At 28.8% G+C, this 14,549-nt stretch overlaps 2 protein-coding genes across 2 annotated transcripts; both read left to right on the top strand.

The window, feature by feature from the left end:
* The first annotated feature begins 7,947 nt into the window (after nt 1–7,947).
* Nucleotides 7,948–9,639, top strand: LOC145753768 (uncharacterized). Its single transcript, XM_082570216.1, has one exon. The coding sequence runs from the start codon at nt 8,074–8,076 to the stop codon at nt 9,631–9,633; it is 1,560 nt and encodes a 519-aa protein (XP_082426342.1). The 5' UTR covers nt 7,948–8,073; the 3' UTR covers nt 9,634–9,639.
* A 145-nt stretch (nt 9,640–9,784) lies between these two features.
* Nucleotides 9,785–13,892, top strand: LOC145753770 (NADH-ubiquinone oxidoreductase 49 kDa subunit-like). Its single transcript, XM_082570217.1, has 14 exons — nt 9,785–9,931; nt 10,050–10,162; nt 10,494–10,621; nt 10,730–10,810; nt 10,976–11,096; nt 11,395–11,507; nt 11,861–12,013; nt 12,238–12,323; nt 12,667–12,786; nt 12,867–12,996; nt 13,261–13,356; nt 13,424–13,507; nt 13,657–13,714; nt 13,799–13,892. Exons 1-14 carry the CDS (start codon nt 9,840–9,842, stop codon nt 13,834–13,836), a joined length of 1,413 nt encoding a protein of 470 aa, XP_082426343.1. The 5' UTR covers nt 9,785–9,839; the 3' UTR covers nt 13,837–13,892.
* The last annotated feature ends 657 nt before the right edge of the window (nt 13,893–14,549 follow it).

Here is a 14,549-nt window from a genome sequence, read left to right as displayed (position 1 = left end):
ACATTATTTTTTGGGTTTTTTATAAAATTTTACGTATTAACTCTGTTTGCATACCTCTAAGTATTAAATTTCAACAAACTCAAAAATATCTAAACGATACTAAAATTGCACAGCAGATTTGCTATATAATTTTACTATTTATATGAATATTAGTTTTTAATTTTATTAAATACAATCCTATATTTCGTATAAAATTATACATAAAACTCTTAATAAAAAATAAAATATGAACGCTTACTAACTTCTGGTCTGATATTTTTAAGTAATTGTCTGATATTTTTAAGTAAAATTATGTAAAGACATCAAAAATATAAAAATCTAAGTTTAATATTTACGATCGAATTATTAAGAAATCTATAAAAATTAACCGTAGCTAATCCCTTTCCACACCATTGCCACGCGAGCTAATAAAAATCTAACACCCCGTATAAAAAAATGAATATTAAACTGTGAAATTCTAGTGTTCCGTTCGGTAAAAAAACTCCTATCTATACATCAGCAACCCGATATTGGGCTTTGCTTGGCATTTTTTAGACTGACAATAAATACATCCAGTTTATCTAAATGTGAGGTCTTTAAGAGCGCAAACGACTTGAAGACCGCGAGGAAAAAAAGCAAATTCCGACTCGATAGCACGATCGGCGAAATTTTTTTTTCTCTCTCGGTCTTTCTTACAAGAGAATTGCTTGCTGTTCCTGGGCCGCGTGCCCTGCTTCGTGTCTTGCTGGGTTTTTGGCGGCAAATAAGGCTGATTAGAAAAACAATAACTTGTCAATTGCCCGGTTAATGTCACACGCGTCTGATCGAATGCTGGTTAAACGGAAAATTGCTTGAGTATAAGTTTTTATTGCGTTTCGCCTAATTGGAAAAAGCTAGTTTACAGCTTACAATAATTAATCATAAAAAAATTGGACAAAATTACAATTTTTTTTTAAAAGCTTACAAAAGACAACATAAAATTGTTTTATTAAACCGTTTTATTTACCGAAACAACATAAAATTATAAAAAAAATCGTGTATTTAAACTAATAAAGTAAAGTAGCACAGAAAAAAAAACAGTGGATTTTAAAAAAACATGAATATTTTGGACAATATATATCTTGCATTAAAAGGTTTGAATAATTTTTAAAGTAAAATCCTCAGTTTCTAAACGCCGTGTGCCATGTAACAGTGCTTCGTATATTAACGTCGATGTCAAAAGGGTGGACCGTACAAAATGGCAGTTTTTGCCACGATGTTGTAATTATCAATTACCTCGCCATTTAAAAATTACAGGCGCGCTATGCATGTCTTTTTGTTAATTTACACCGTACAATGATGCCTTTTTAATCCTCGTTTTAATGTCTTATTCGTCATAGGTGCAATGTTGTAAAATTAATTGTGATTAGTGAATCACTTGCTTGGCACAATACAAGAAAAAAACAAAAAATGACCAAAATATAAGGAAATATTATGTTAATAAAAATGATTCAATGTGCTGTTTTGGTTTTAAATAATAGTAAAGTAATTTCATAAACTTATGTATTTTTTAGGCACTCTTTAAGTAAAAATGCCATTAATTAAGTATAGAGATTTATACAAACATTTTGTTTAACTTTGTACAATGAACTATAGTAAATCTATTTTTTTAGCTTTTAAATATATCGTGTTGTAAAATCTTTTTGTATACCACTAGTATCTAGAAACCATACAAATATTTTTTTATTAAAAAACCTAAGATTGTATCATGTCAATTTCACAATGTCTTTGTTAAAAACCGCACTAAATGTATTTAAACTAACAAAAAGAAATTAATTACCAAAAATAAAAAAAATTGTTAAGCAACAACCGATTTTATTATTGGAAAACCTAAAAAAAAAATTTCAATTTGTTTTTAATTTCTTCAATTTACAGTCATAGTAATTTTAGTTATTACTTTTAAATGCATTAGCGCACTGATCTAGCAAATCCATTTCACATAACTTAAACTTGATTCCTTTATTAACTTTTTTGTTGACGTGAGGCCGTGGTCGGATTAAAACAAGAGCTCACAAACTGTGACATTATGTCCGCAAAGTTGTTGCGAATTAAAATCTTTATGCTTAATTTCATACCCCAATGAGATACACTAATACAATTGACATCTTCCACGCGTATTAGACTATCGGGCGACTGGAACACAGGATCATTCTGCGGGGTTCTTTGGATCTATATACTTTACTTATATAACGTTAAGCCCGATCTTTTAAACTCATTAGAAAAACGAGGTCTGTAATTTTTTAATGGAGGCAAGCGCATTGCAACTTGTTGTTCGCTTATAACGGGTTTTGTCGCCGCACATTGTGTATTTTACCACAGTTAATTAGGTTTCGAAAAGGTCTTATTTCACAACAGCGATCATGCGAATTTTAGGCTCGTGTTCACGGCAACCTTTGACCTGCCAGTCGTGTCAGTAAAAGTTTTAACAGCAAGCAGCGGCGCCTGAAAACAGTTGGAAGTTTGCTGTCTATGAGATACAGCAGTCGCTTTGCAATACCAGCTTTTACTACATTTATATTACATAACATCATTTTTTTCCAACAACATTTACTTAAAAATATATATATACAGCCTTTTACAAATCACCTTGTCTTGTTAAACTTTCAAATCATTTAAGTAATCGCAAATATTTCAAATCATTAATCTTGATTTTGCAATTAATCAAGCGCAAAGTGCGTGTCCGGACATATTAGAGCAAAAAGATTATTGTTTTAAAGCTGATTTAACAAGGTGGTGCTCTTGTTAGCTTTTAGACAAAACAAAAAAAATATTGACGTTTGACTATTATCTCACGCTGGGGCATCATAACCTTGCTATTATCATAAAATATGTCTATTCCATTACAATTGTGAACTACTAGACCATGTAAACGGTACACCATAGCTGTAAAGGAATCAGAACAGATTTCCGCGTATGAAAAATGACATTAACGTTGAAAAGCGCAACGGAAGAACCTTAACGAGGATTCGAACACGTACACGCGAATCAATTGATTTTTCATTGTGCAACGCTGGGGTTAGGAAGTCAATTAACGCGCTAAGCGAGTGAGCATTTGAAACGCTAATCAGTATGCTCCGATGACATCGCGAAGTAAAGATTAACCGAGCGTTAACCGACTGCTTGCGCGACTTCGTTCAACGACAATAAGCAAACTGAAGGATCGTCGTTTCCGCTAATCCGAAGAACGATTTTATGGAGCACACGCTTGTGCGGTTTTACCAGCGCGTCCAATCAACTTTTAATGACCCCTTTCTTGACCGAAAATTGAACTAATATGATTTTGATAAGTTTTAATCAAGACGCGCAATAAACATTAATTTGGGTAATCCCGAGTAAGCGATATGCTAAATTAGTTGATTTATTGTTTAAAATTAATTTTAAACAACTGCATATTTTTATTGTTTAAAATTAATTTTGAACAACTTGTATATTTTTACCTTGAAATGTTTAAACTTTTCCTACTATTATGTTAACATTATAAAATACAAATTTAAAAAAAAACATTATAAAATACAAATTCAAATTTAATTCCCTTATACTTATCCTTTATTTTAAATAATTTTTTTAAATGTTTTATATAGATATAACTTATTACAATCATTATTGCGAAAAAAAAGAATATATCAATTTAAAAAAATAAGTTTTTTAACAAAAAAGGTTTACTTTTTTTATTACTAACTGTACAATTTGTTTAACAAAAACCTAAAACACTATATTATTTAATATTTATTTTCTTTTTAAATGATAACAAAAAATCTTAATAGATAATGTAATAAATTAAAATTAATTTTTTCTTTGTTTAAAAAAATTCCAAATAAAAGTTTTTTTACTTTAAAAGAAAGCTTAACCTAATTATTCAAAAGTTTTAAACAAAGAATTAAGTTTGAAAGTAATATCAGCATCTATCCACGTAATATTATCGCAAAGTAAACGTGAAATTATAATAAAGATTTTGTTCAAGTCAAGCTGTGAATAAAATTTATTTAATTCTTTCATAATTATGTAAACTTTTGAGCGCAAAAAACTTTTAATTTATTTTTTAAATTTAAATTCATAAAGTTTTGAACTGCTAAAAATAATATTGATATAAATTAGTATTATGTAACACACTTCAAAAATTAAAATTTAAAAAATTAATTTAAATTTAAAAAACAAATATATAAATATTTTTTATTAAAGATATTGCCAATACACACTTTACTATATGTTTTGTATACTAAAAAAAAACAAATAAATTTAACATGATATTATCGTGGAAAATTGGCATAAAAAATTATGGTTTTACGCTTTATTTTTTGTTTTGTTAAGCGTAGTCTATATAAAAATATCCAATCTACATAATAACACGCGTTAAATTTAAAACCCTCAAAATACCTGTAACCATTTTTTTCCATTTTCTAAAAATCCTATAGTAATAAACTCTAATAAAAATTTAACATAAACTAAAATATTTGTTACACAAAAAAATATTAAGATTTTAAAAATCTGAAAGTTGGACTAACTTCTACATTTTACTCGCTCGTTTTTATTAATATGTTTCTGTCAGGCCGCCGTTGTGAAGAAAATTGATAGTGGTTAAACAGCTCGAGGTGTCAGGTGTGTAATTGGTTTACACATCCAATATTGAGCGTACAGATATCGCTCAATCGCTGGCGTCCATTTTTTATTATGAAATTTGGGCCTTCCCAGCTGCCTGGCGTTATGGTATAGGAAAACTTATATAAGCTGTGTAATACGGGTAAATTTTTGTACAATATTTGACCATAAATATAATAACATTCTTTTTTTATATATTATAAAATAAATTTGAATATAGTTTATAAATTCTTTGTTCCTATCACTTAGATTTTACAAAGAAAAAAAAGTATATATAACTTTATTTAAAATATTATAAGAATAATAGCAAAAACACTTTTAAAAGAGCACATTTATATTGAAAGACCTAATTTAAATTAAATATTCAAACAAATTAAGAAAAAAAAAATTCGATCGCGTATTATTTCTCATCTAACTCTTTCATCATTGATTGAACTGTCTTAAACGGTACATCGCCAGAAACTATCTTTATCTGAAAATCAAATCAAACATAGTCCCTGACACGCTATAGGAGTGTGCACGTATAGGATGTTGGCTCTGTTTTGGCACTTTTGATTACCACAAAACATAATAAACATGGAATTAGAAGAACTAGGTAATTACATTAAATTCTGCTGCATTTTCAAATTATAGGAAATGTTTTCGAAAATTGTTCTGATAAATTGTGTTGCAAATAATAGGATGATTTATTTTGGTTTGTTTTAAAGTATTTAGTTAAATCTAATTTTAAGTTGTTTTTTTTAATTTCAATTGCATATTTTTTTGTAAATAAAATTATTTTTTTCATTTTGCTTTTATTTTTTATAGTGTTTTCTCATTATAGAAACTGCATTTTAATCATTAAAATCATCGCTGTTAAGTGCTCGCATGTTAGCAAAGTTTGCTAAACAAAAATTCGGAACAATTTTGTAACTTAAAAGGAAAGTTAACGTTAACTAGCACCTGATGATTACTAATGTTTATATTACATCATGGATTAGTCATTTGATTTCAATGTTTAAAAAGCGTTTAAATACATTGGTGGTCCGGATATGTAAAACTGTTTGTGCCACAAAGCAATCTTTTAAAGTTTTCAACTTACAAAACAATTTTAAAAAATGTGTTTATTGAAAATGTTTATACGGACCCAGTTTTATTTTTAGAACCTATATTATATTTATCTAAATAATTTTTTCTCCATTTTGTTTTGCATTGTTAGATTTAAAAAGTCGTTAAAAGCAAAGTGCTTCGACATATTATCAAATAATATTTCGCTCAAGCAAGCTTCGCAAATAGTTCCTTCTTGTTAAAACGCCCACAACGGTATACAGTTTGTTGCTTATGAAGATTTAAATCGTATAACTTTATAAACAAAGCATTACCGGGAGGTAACATTAGTATAACCCTGAACTAAATCGAGAACATGTCATAAAGCGCGAAGCTGAAATCGCCGTGACCTGAGTATCATCAATCATTCGTCAAATGAGGCGTCCAGGCTGACACTTGTCAAAACAGAGAACGTATTCTCCTTAGGCGACTATACAGCAAGGCGATAAAAACGAAAAGCTAAGTCAAAAAGTAGATTTGACCTTTGCCGAGCTCGACTAGTTACTTAGTTTAAAAGAACACCTGGCTCGGCGTATAACTTTGAGGCCTTTTCACATAAGGTTCCCGCAATTCTGGCATTGGTTTGTTTGTTTTGGTTTTCGCTTTTTTATAGGCGTGACTGACATTTTTGCCCCTGAACTACAGTACTTTATATCGGGAAAGGCGTTTTTTAAAGAGCTGACTAAATAATTACGTTATTGCTTATGCACTATCTTAAAATATTATTTCAGATAACTATCGGGTTTTACCATTATTACCTATAGTTACATTCGAATAAAAAATGGTAAATTGAAAAAGTTAAATTTTATGTTTAGTAATATTTGTTTTATGATTTTTGTTAAGATGCAATATCAATACAAACCTGATATTCCAATTTGCAAAATATTTAAGCAACTAATTGCAGCGTTTGAAGTTTAATTAATCGTTTTAGAGTGTGAAACAATGTTCAAAGAACTAACAAATTGCTTTGCCTTGGAATATGTAAGTTATTTCTTTTTAAATTAATATGTAGGCAAGCATTTGGTTTTGCCGTATGGCCCATAACAGTCGCCATGAAATTGCGATGCGTTTCGCATCATCCCTTTTGAGCAGCGTCCACATTTGCCAGTGTATCGTCAAGGCATCTGTCGCAAAGGCTTAATGTCAATTGTTGATTTGGAAATAATCGTTGCAAAGCAAAAGGCACATCAACAGCTTGTGGGGAATTTAGGTAATAAATATTAATTCAAGTTCAATACATTTAAAGGGGAATTTAAATGACATAACATATAGGCTAACGTGAGGGCATGTCGTCATTCCTATTGCTGCGCGCAAATTTATGGGAGTGCTTTCTCATACTATCTTTTACAGCTAGCAGAGTATAAGTGATATATTGCCATTATTCTTAGTGGACTAATTTTTTGTCCTGCATTTTAAATAAATCAACAAGTTACAATTAGAAAAATTGCTTATCGTAATATATAAAAATTTTGTGCCTTACAATCTGTGTTTTTTATGTTATTTTTTGATAAAACGGATATTTCTGCCGTTTTGATAATTACTTTTAAATTAAACCACGTGAATTAATTAGTTTATTATTTAAAAATAATTTTAATCATTAATTTTAGCTGATTTAGTAGACTTTCATTACCCAGTTTTTTAAAGTTAATAGGTCGCAAAACCAAAATATTTTTTTTTGATAATGTGGATTTTTTTATGCAAAATAATTAATAACCATCCAATTAAAACAAGTAAATGTAATAGTGTAACATTTTAAGTTTTCTTTTTAGCTTCAGGTTTACTTCACTTAACATAGCTTTATTACAAAGTTTCTGGTTACATTTGAGTCGCAATGCAATCTCTATTACATACCTCAACCAGTGATTTTAAAATTATTTCTTTAAGTCCACTCCATTATGATGATCTTTGAAAAAAATAAAATTATTCTTAGGGACATATTTAATAAAACCAACGATAGGTTTTGGGTCGAAAAGTTTCTTAAATAGTTTTTTTTTATATGCACTGGAAAATGGTTCAATTTAGACATTTTTGAACTATAAAAGGGTGAATAGTTTGTGGCATTTCTGAGTCTTGAGCTTGCAATCCTTTGAATTCCATAATACATTGCAATAAATATTTTTTTATTTTTTTTTAAATATTTTTTTAAAATTTTTCAATTTCTAAACACTTACGACCCGCGTGGCAATTTTTTTATCTTATTTTTGAGTTATCCTCAAAGAAGTCAACAAGTGTAACAAACCTGTTTAGGTTAATGTTAAATTGCATTACACTTTCATATTAGCGTGTTATTGTCGTAAATTGAATTTTGTAAAATTTTGTAGTGTATTTGTTTTTGATTCTGGCAATTTTACTTTTAAAATCCACAATCTTGCAATGGCGTATCGTGTTGTGGCATGGATTAATGACCAAGAATGGATGGAAGTTTACAGTAAATTATTTTATGAATCGCCAGAAGAGCAACTTGACGCCTTGGATATTCTAAACGTTTGGAGAATTCGTTTTGCAGATAAGATTCCAGTTGCTATAGAAGCAACTTCTGTGCTAATGGAAGCATGGGTAAAACACATGTCTTTGTCGGAAAGTGCACAAAAATTAATGCTTGCATCTGCAGTGATGCAATTTGTGGGTTTAATAACAGAGCGGGGTTTAAAAGGCATTCGGAGACCTATTCACTTGGTTGGAATTGAACTAAACATTCCAGAATGGGTTATTAATTTGCGTCATGACATGGCGCATGGTCCACTTCCATCTAAACTCATGTTAACTAAGGCTGTTCTCTTTGGTCTTGATTGGCTCAAGCAAAAGCATTGGGATCTTCAATATCAGATAATGCAAAAGGCACAAGCTCCCAATAAAAATCTTGATCAGACTCAAACTTCTAATGAGATATTAAAAAATAATGATGTAGAAGAGGTTGACGAAAGTGAACATATCTCTGACTTTTTGCAGTTGCTTAAATTATTTTTCAGTTTTTCACATGAAGTCTCGAATGGGAACTTATCTGCAAAAATTCATGCTAATCATACGGCAGACAAAATAACATCCAAAGTTTTAAAGTGCCCAGGTTCTATTGATTACCTATGCAAGATTTTCATAGAGGGAAATTATTTATCATACCAACCAAAACAAGAAACAGAAGTTGAAAATAATTCCTTAAAACCATTTCTGCTAACCGATGCATGCATTTCATTCTGGAAACCGATTTTTCAAATTTTTAAAACAAATTCTTGTTTTCCTAAACTTTTATTGGTTATATCTGTGCAATTATTTGACTTAAATATCAAGTTACAAAATCATGTTGATTTTCGAATTCCATGCATCTATTATGCTTATGCAGAATGGGCCACATACATAATAAATACGATGATCAAACAATATGGCCAAACCCTGGAAAATGTGGATGAAAAATCAATGGTAACACTTAGGCAATGCCTTAAAATCTTGCACCTTAATTCTGATAAGTTTTCAACTAAAATATACAAAAAACTTGCCATCGTAAAAGCAGTACATAGCATTGATGCCAATTTTAACACTTTTATGAAAGTTGAGGACAAAGTAATACATAGTATTGACGACTTTCTTCAATCTAAAACTGTTAATAAATTTAGTGAAAATTCTACAGATACAGAAGTAACTTTGGCAGCTACAAATATACCTGAACAAAATAAACAAATATCGCAAAATTTTAGTTCTTGTATCGGTGTAGGTGATAATCAAACTTGTCAATCCCTTACGGAGAGTTTGTTTAACTTTCAAAGTAAAACTGAGCAAAACAACGCTAATGAAAGTACTGAAATGAATGTAGAAGCTGAAAATAGATTTGCAAATTATAAAGAGCCAAGTTCCAGCAATTTCAAGGGTGGACAAAAGGTTCCAAATATGTTTGATTCATTTTCCCCAACAAATTGGAATAATATTTTCGACTCTGTTTAAAACTCCCAATAGTCTTTTGTTAAAAATGTGTCATTTTAGCAGGCTCGTATTCACACTAGTTTTAAACCAATGAACCTTCATCAATAATGGTTTTAATTAAATAACAAAAAGATTGAAAATATATTAAATAATTATTTGGTGCTAATTATACAAACAAACTTTGTTATTATAGATGTTTTATTTGCAATAATTAAACAAATGCTAACATGGCTAGAATAATTTCAAAATTTTCTCTGGCCAGTAAAATTGTTCTCAAACCTCAAAACAATTTAGTTTCACCCATCGGAATCTGTGCCAGGTTAGTTAATTACTTGATAACAAGTTCAAGGCTCTTACTTAGTTAATCCAATAACAAATTTTTAAACTGATTTAGTTTAGTAAGCTAATGTATTAATGTTTAAATTTTTTTACACTAGGAAAGCCTCAAGATGGATGCCAAATGCCGAATACATGAATCAATTTTCTGCATATGAAATGGTATACCCCACTTCAATAGAAGCAGCTGAACTAAACCCAAGGAGCAGATATGGTAACTGTTTAATTACTGTTATAGCGAACTAGTTTGTAAAAATATTATACAATATTGGTGCTATTGATAAAATTTCATACATTAAACATAAGTTTTGAAATGACTTTATTTCAATATGTAAGTTTAAAATCCAAGATATGTAAGTTTTTTCTAACGACACTATTTGTTTAATTTAATTTGTTGATGTATGGAAATGTCACCCAAAAATATACCTACCCTACCATATCAACTGATGTGTTGTCAATTTATTGATAAATTTATAAAAGGTTTATTCTATCTTCCTACATTTACTAACGAAATTAATTAATTAATTGTCTTATTTTAAAACTAGTTCCAGATATAACAAAACATCTTGACTTGTGGCCAGAATCAAAGTTAGACACACTTACTTTAAACTTTGGCCCCCAACATCCAGCTGCTCATGGTGTGCTTCGCTTAATTCTTGAAATGTCTGGAGAGGTAGAATATAAAAATTGCATTATAGAAGTTAATATGTGTATATATTATGTCAGTATCTTGATTACATAAATTAAGCCAACAATTTTAATCTTAAATAATGTTTTTCAGTTTATCATTAGAGCTGATCCACATATTGGTTTGTTGCATAGAGGGACAGAAAAGTTGATTGAATACAAGACATACACACAGGTAAAATTTTAAATTTAAATTTGTTCATAACAAAAAAGTATTTTTGCATTTTTATTGTAAGGACTGATGATAATTTTACACAACCTTTATTAGACATTTTTTTCTAACACATTTCTATTTTACTCTGAAAATATAATATTTAAATTATCAACAAAAAATTTTTAGGCTCTACCATATTTTGATCGTCTGGATTATGTTTCGATGATGGTTAATGAGCAATGCTTTTCTCTTGCTGTTGAACGAATGCTTGGGATCACTGCACCACCCAGAGCACAGTGGATTCGAGGTTTTGTGTTTAGAATATTTCGATTTAAGTTTTATTCTGTGCATAACTATGACCCAGTTTAGAATTTCAATTCTCCTTTAAGGATCCTTAATTTCTAATTTTTTTTAAACTTGTGTTAGGTATATGCCCTTTGAGTTAATAAGCAAAGAACATACTGTCAGTGGAAATTAATCCTAATATCTTTAGGGGTAAAGTTGTTTTGCTGGTGCAGAAAAAGTTTTCAATAGGCTTTAATATTTTATTTACGGATAACTTTTAAATATTGCATTTTTTGAATTGTTTTAATTTTTTTTATTAGTGTTTTTTGCCGAACAAACACGTATTTTGAACCACATCATGGGAGTATGTACCCATGCTTTGGATGTTGGGGCAATGACACCCTTCTTCTGGCTCATGGAGGAAAGAGAAAAGGTAAAAAACATTCAAGTTATGTCCTTTTGCTAAAGTTTTATAGAAAATATCTTGATTTATTTATTAATTTCCATTTGTACACAGACATTTGTATTAATAAAATGTTTAGTATTTAAAAAAGAAAAAAAAAAAAAAAAAAAAAAAAAAGACAACTAACGTACCTTAAACTAGGTTAGTTAGAGTATTAAATACGAAATAATTAAATACTTGGTAGCCTTAAATTATTTTACTTAATAGGGAATTAAACAACCCAATTTTTTTTGTTTTGCAAAGCTTAGCTTAAAAACGCACTTAAACTATATATCCATAGTGTAATTTTAATTTAACTACAAAGTTAAATTTCTTTTTTTAAGATGATGGAATTTTACGAGCGTGTTTCAGGTGCACGAATGCACGCAGCTTATGTTCGGCCAGGAGGTGTCAGTCAAGATCTCCCACTTGGATTATTAGATGATGTTTATGATTGGGCAATTCGATTCTCTGCTAGAATTGACGAGCTAGAAGAGGTAGGTTAAAATTTTATTTAAAAATTAAAACTTTTAATTAGGAGACATGATATTTAAAAATATCAGGATGTTAAAAATTTTTGTTTACAAAGCAAAAAAATCTTTTTAGTAATTTGACAAAATATTTTGGCTTTTAAAAATTTTTGTCATACAAATATTTTTCATAATTATAATTTATGTTTAAAATCTAAAAACTTATTACATATTTGTAATGTTAATTTTAGATGCTAAGCGAAAATCGGATTTGGAAAATAAGAACAGTTGATATTGGGTTAATAAATGCAGAACAAGCTCTCAAGTGGGGTTGCAGGTCTGTTGATTTAAATTTACAAAACATTTTACCAAAATTTCAATTACAATGTTGGTTGAATATTATGTTAATGTGGTAAACTTTATTTCTTATTAATTTATGTCCTCACTAGCTTTAATTTAAAAAATAGGTTCCTACATCACAGAAAATTGCTAAGTTCATTTAGAAAACCTAAATTCAATAAAATTTTTCCAAAAATTTCAAGTATTTAAAAAAGTTAGGTATATGTGATTTTGTTAGAAAGATTTAGTGTAAGAAAAGGTTGTTTTAAATTAATATTAAAAAACTGTTTAGTAGATAAAATTATTTCTACAAATAAAAAAATAATTTTTTTTGTTTTAAGTGGGGTTGTATTGAGAGGGTCAGGAATAAAATGGGATTTGAGAAAAACCCAACCTTACGATGCTTATGATCAAGTGGAATTTGATGTTCCTATTGGATCAAGAGGTGACACTTATGACAGGTAAGATCTTTAAAGTTAAAATAAAAATAATTTTTTGTGATAAAGTTAAACAAAAAACTTGATAATTAATTTTTTTTAAGATATCTTTGTCGGGTTGAAGAGATGAGACAATCACTCCGAATTATTCATCAATGTTTAAATAAAATGCCGACTGGAGAAATAAAAGTGGACGACAACAAAATCTCCCCACCTTCAAGAGCACAAATGAAGGTCAAATTTATTGTCTATTTTTCTCATAAATACATTTTTCCCAAAAACAATTTATTGTCTATTTTTTTTTTATTGTCTTTTTTTTTTTTTTTTTTTTATTAAATTTATTGTCTATTTTTTTTTATTTTTTTTTTTTTTTTCATAAATACATAGTAAATATTTTTAAGTTTAAGAAAAAAAATTTTCCAAAAATGTTTTTCATATACCTTAACTGCTCAAATTATTTAAAACAGCCACTTTATAGACTTTATGTTTTTATCACAGGACTCAATGGAATCAGTTATTCATCATTTCAAGCTGTTTACAGAGGGTTATCAAGTACCTCCTGTTAGCACCTACACTGCTGTTGAAGCACCCAAGGTAAAAATTTAGGACTTTATGATTTTATTTCTCATTTTAGTATAGTATACAACAAGTATTTTTGTAGGGTGAATTTGGAGTTTATATGGTATCAGATGGCACTGGAAAACCATACAGATGTAAAATAAAAGCACCCGGATTTGCTCATTTGGTAACTTTTAACTAATTTTTTCAAATGTGTTTGTAATATTACGTTAACCTAAAATGTTTTTTATGTTCAAACCGATATAAAAATAATTAAATATATATATTTTTAATTATTTATTATCGTATATTACAACAATTTTTTTTCGCAAACAGGCAGTTTTAGAACACGTTGCACCAGGACTTCAGTTACCTGATGTTGTAGCTTTAATTGGTAATTATGAAGTTATTTTTATTCAATAACAACTTTGTTCCTTTAACTTATTTTATGTTATTAATGTGTGTTTTTTTATCTTAGGTACCTTGGACGTTGTGTTTGGGGAAATTGATCGTTAAGGAATTTTTGTTCAAATTTTTATTTATAGTCTCAAATAAAATTCATCTTTAAAGTGTTTTTATTGATGTTGCTTTACTTAGAATTAAAATAGGTTTGTGTATAGAAAGTTTTAAGTATTTTAAGGGTTTGTAAACAGAATGTTTGTAGGTTGGGAAGTATGGGAATAGTAGATGAGGTAAGGTCAGATGTTAACAAAGAGTAATTTGGTTTTGGGGTAAGATTTTTTGCATTGCACAAATTTATTTATCTTTTTAAATAACCAAGTATAAGGAAGGAATTGTTGACTAGCAAAAATACAAAAAAAAGTTTAAAATAAACAATGAAAAAAAAATATTAGACATTCAGCAGAACTTAAGCCATCCAGAGGGGGTTGTTGCCTTGATAAAATATAAAAAAAGTTTAAAATAGATGATAAAAAAACGATAGAAGACATCCAGAAGAACTTCCAAACTAAATTTCTTTTCTATTTAAAAAAAATTGTTTGCAATTTTGTAATTCTTCCATAGGCTACGTCGTTTTCGTTGTTTATTCAAGAAGTTTAATTTAAAATCTAATTTCTGGAAATTAAGTTCAAAAAATTACTTTTAACAAGCTGTTATATATCTTTTTAACTAACTGGAAACATTAAGTCTACGTCATATATGCCTAGAAATGTGATTTGTTTTCGACTCTACAGCTCGGGTAAAAGTTTGATTTTAGACAAAAGAGATTA

Source organism: Corella eumyota, chromosome 5 (genome assembly GCF_963082875.1).
Source record: "Corella eumyota chromosome 5, kaCorEumy4.1, whole genome shotgun sequence".
Taxonomy (NCBI): domain Eukaryota; kingdom Metazoa; phylum Chordata; class Ascidiacea; order Phlebobranchia; family Corellidae; genus Corella; species Corella eumyota.
The sequence above is the reverse complement of the archived record's forward strand: the minus strand, read 5'-3'. Positions and strand labels throughout refer to the sequence as shown.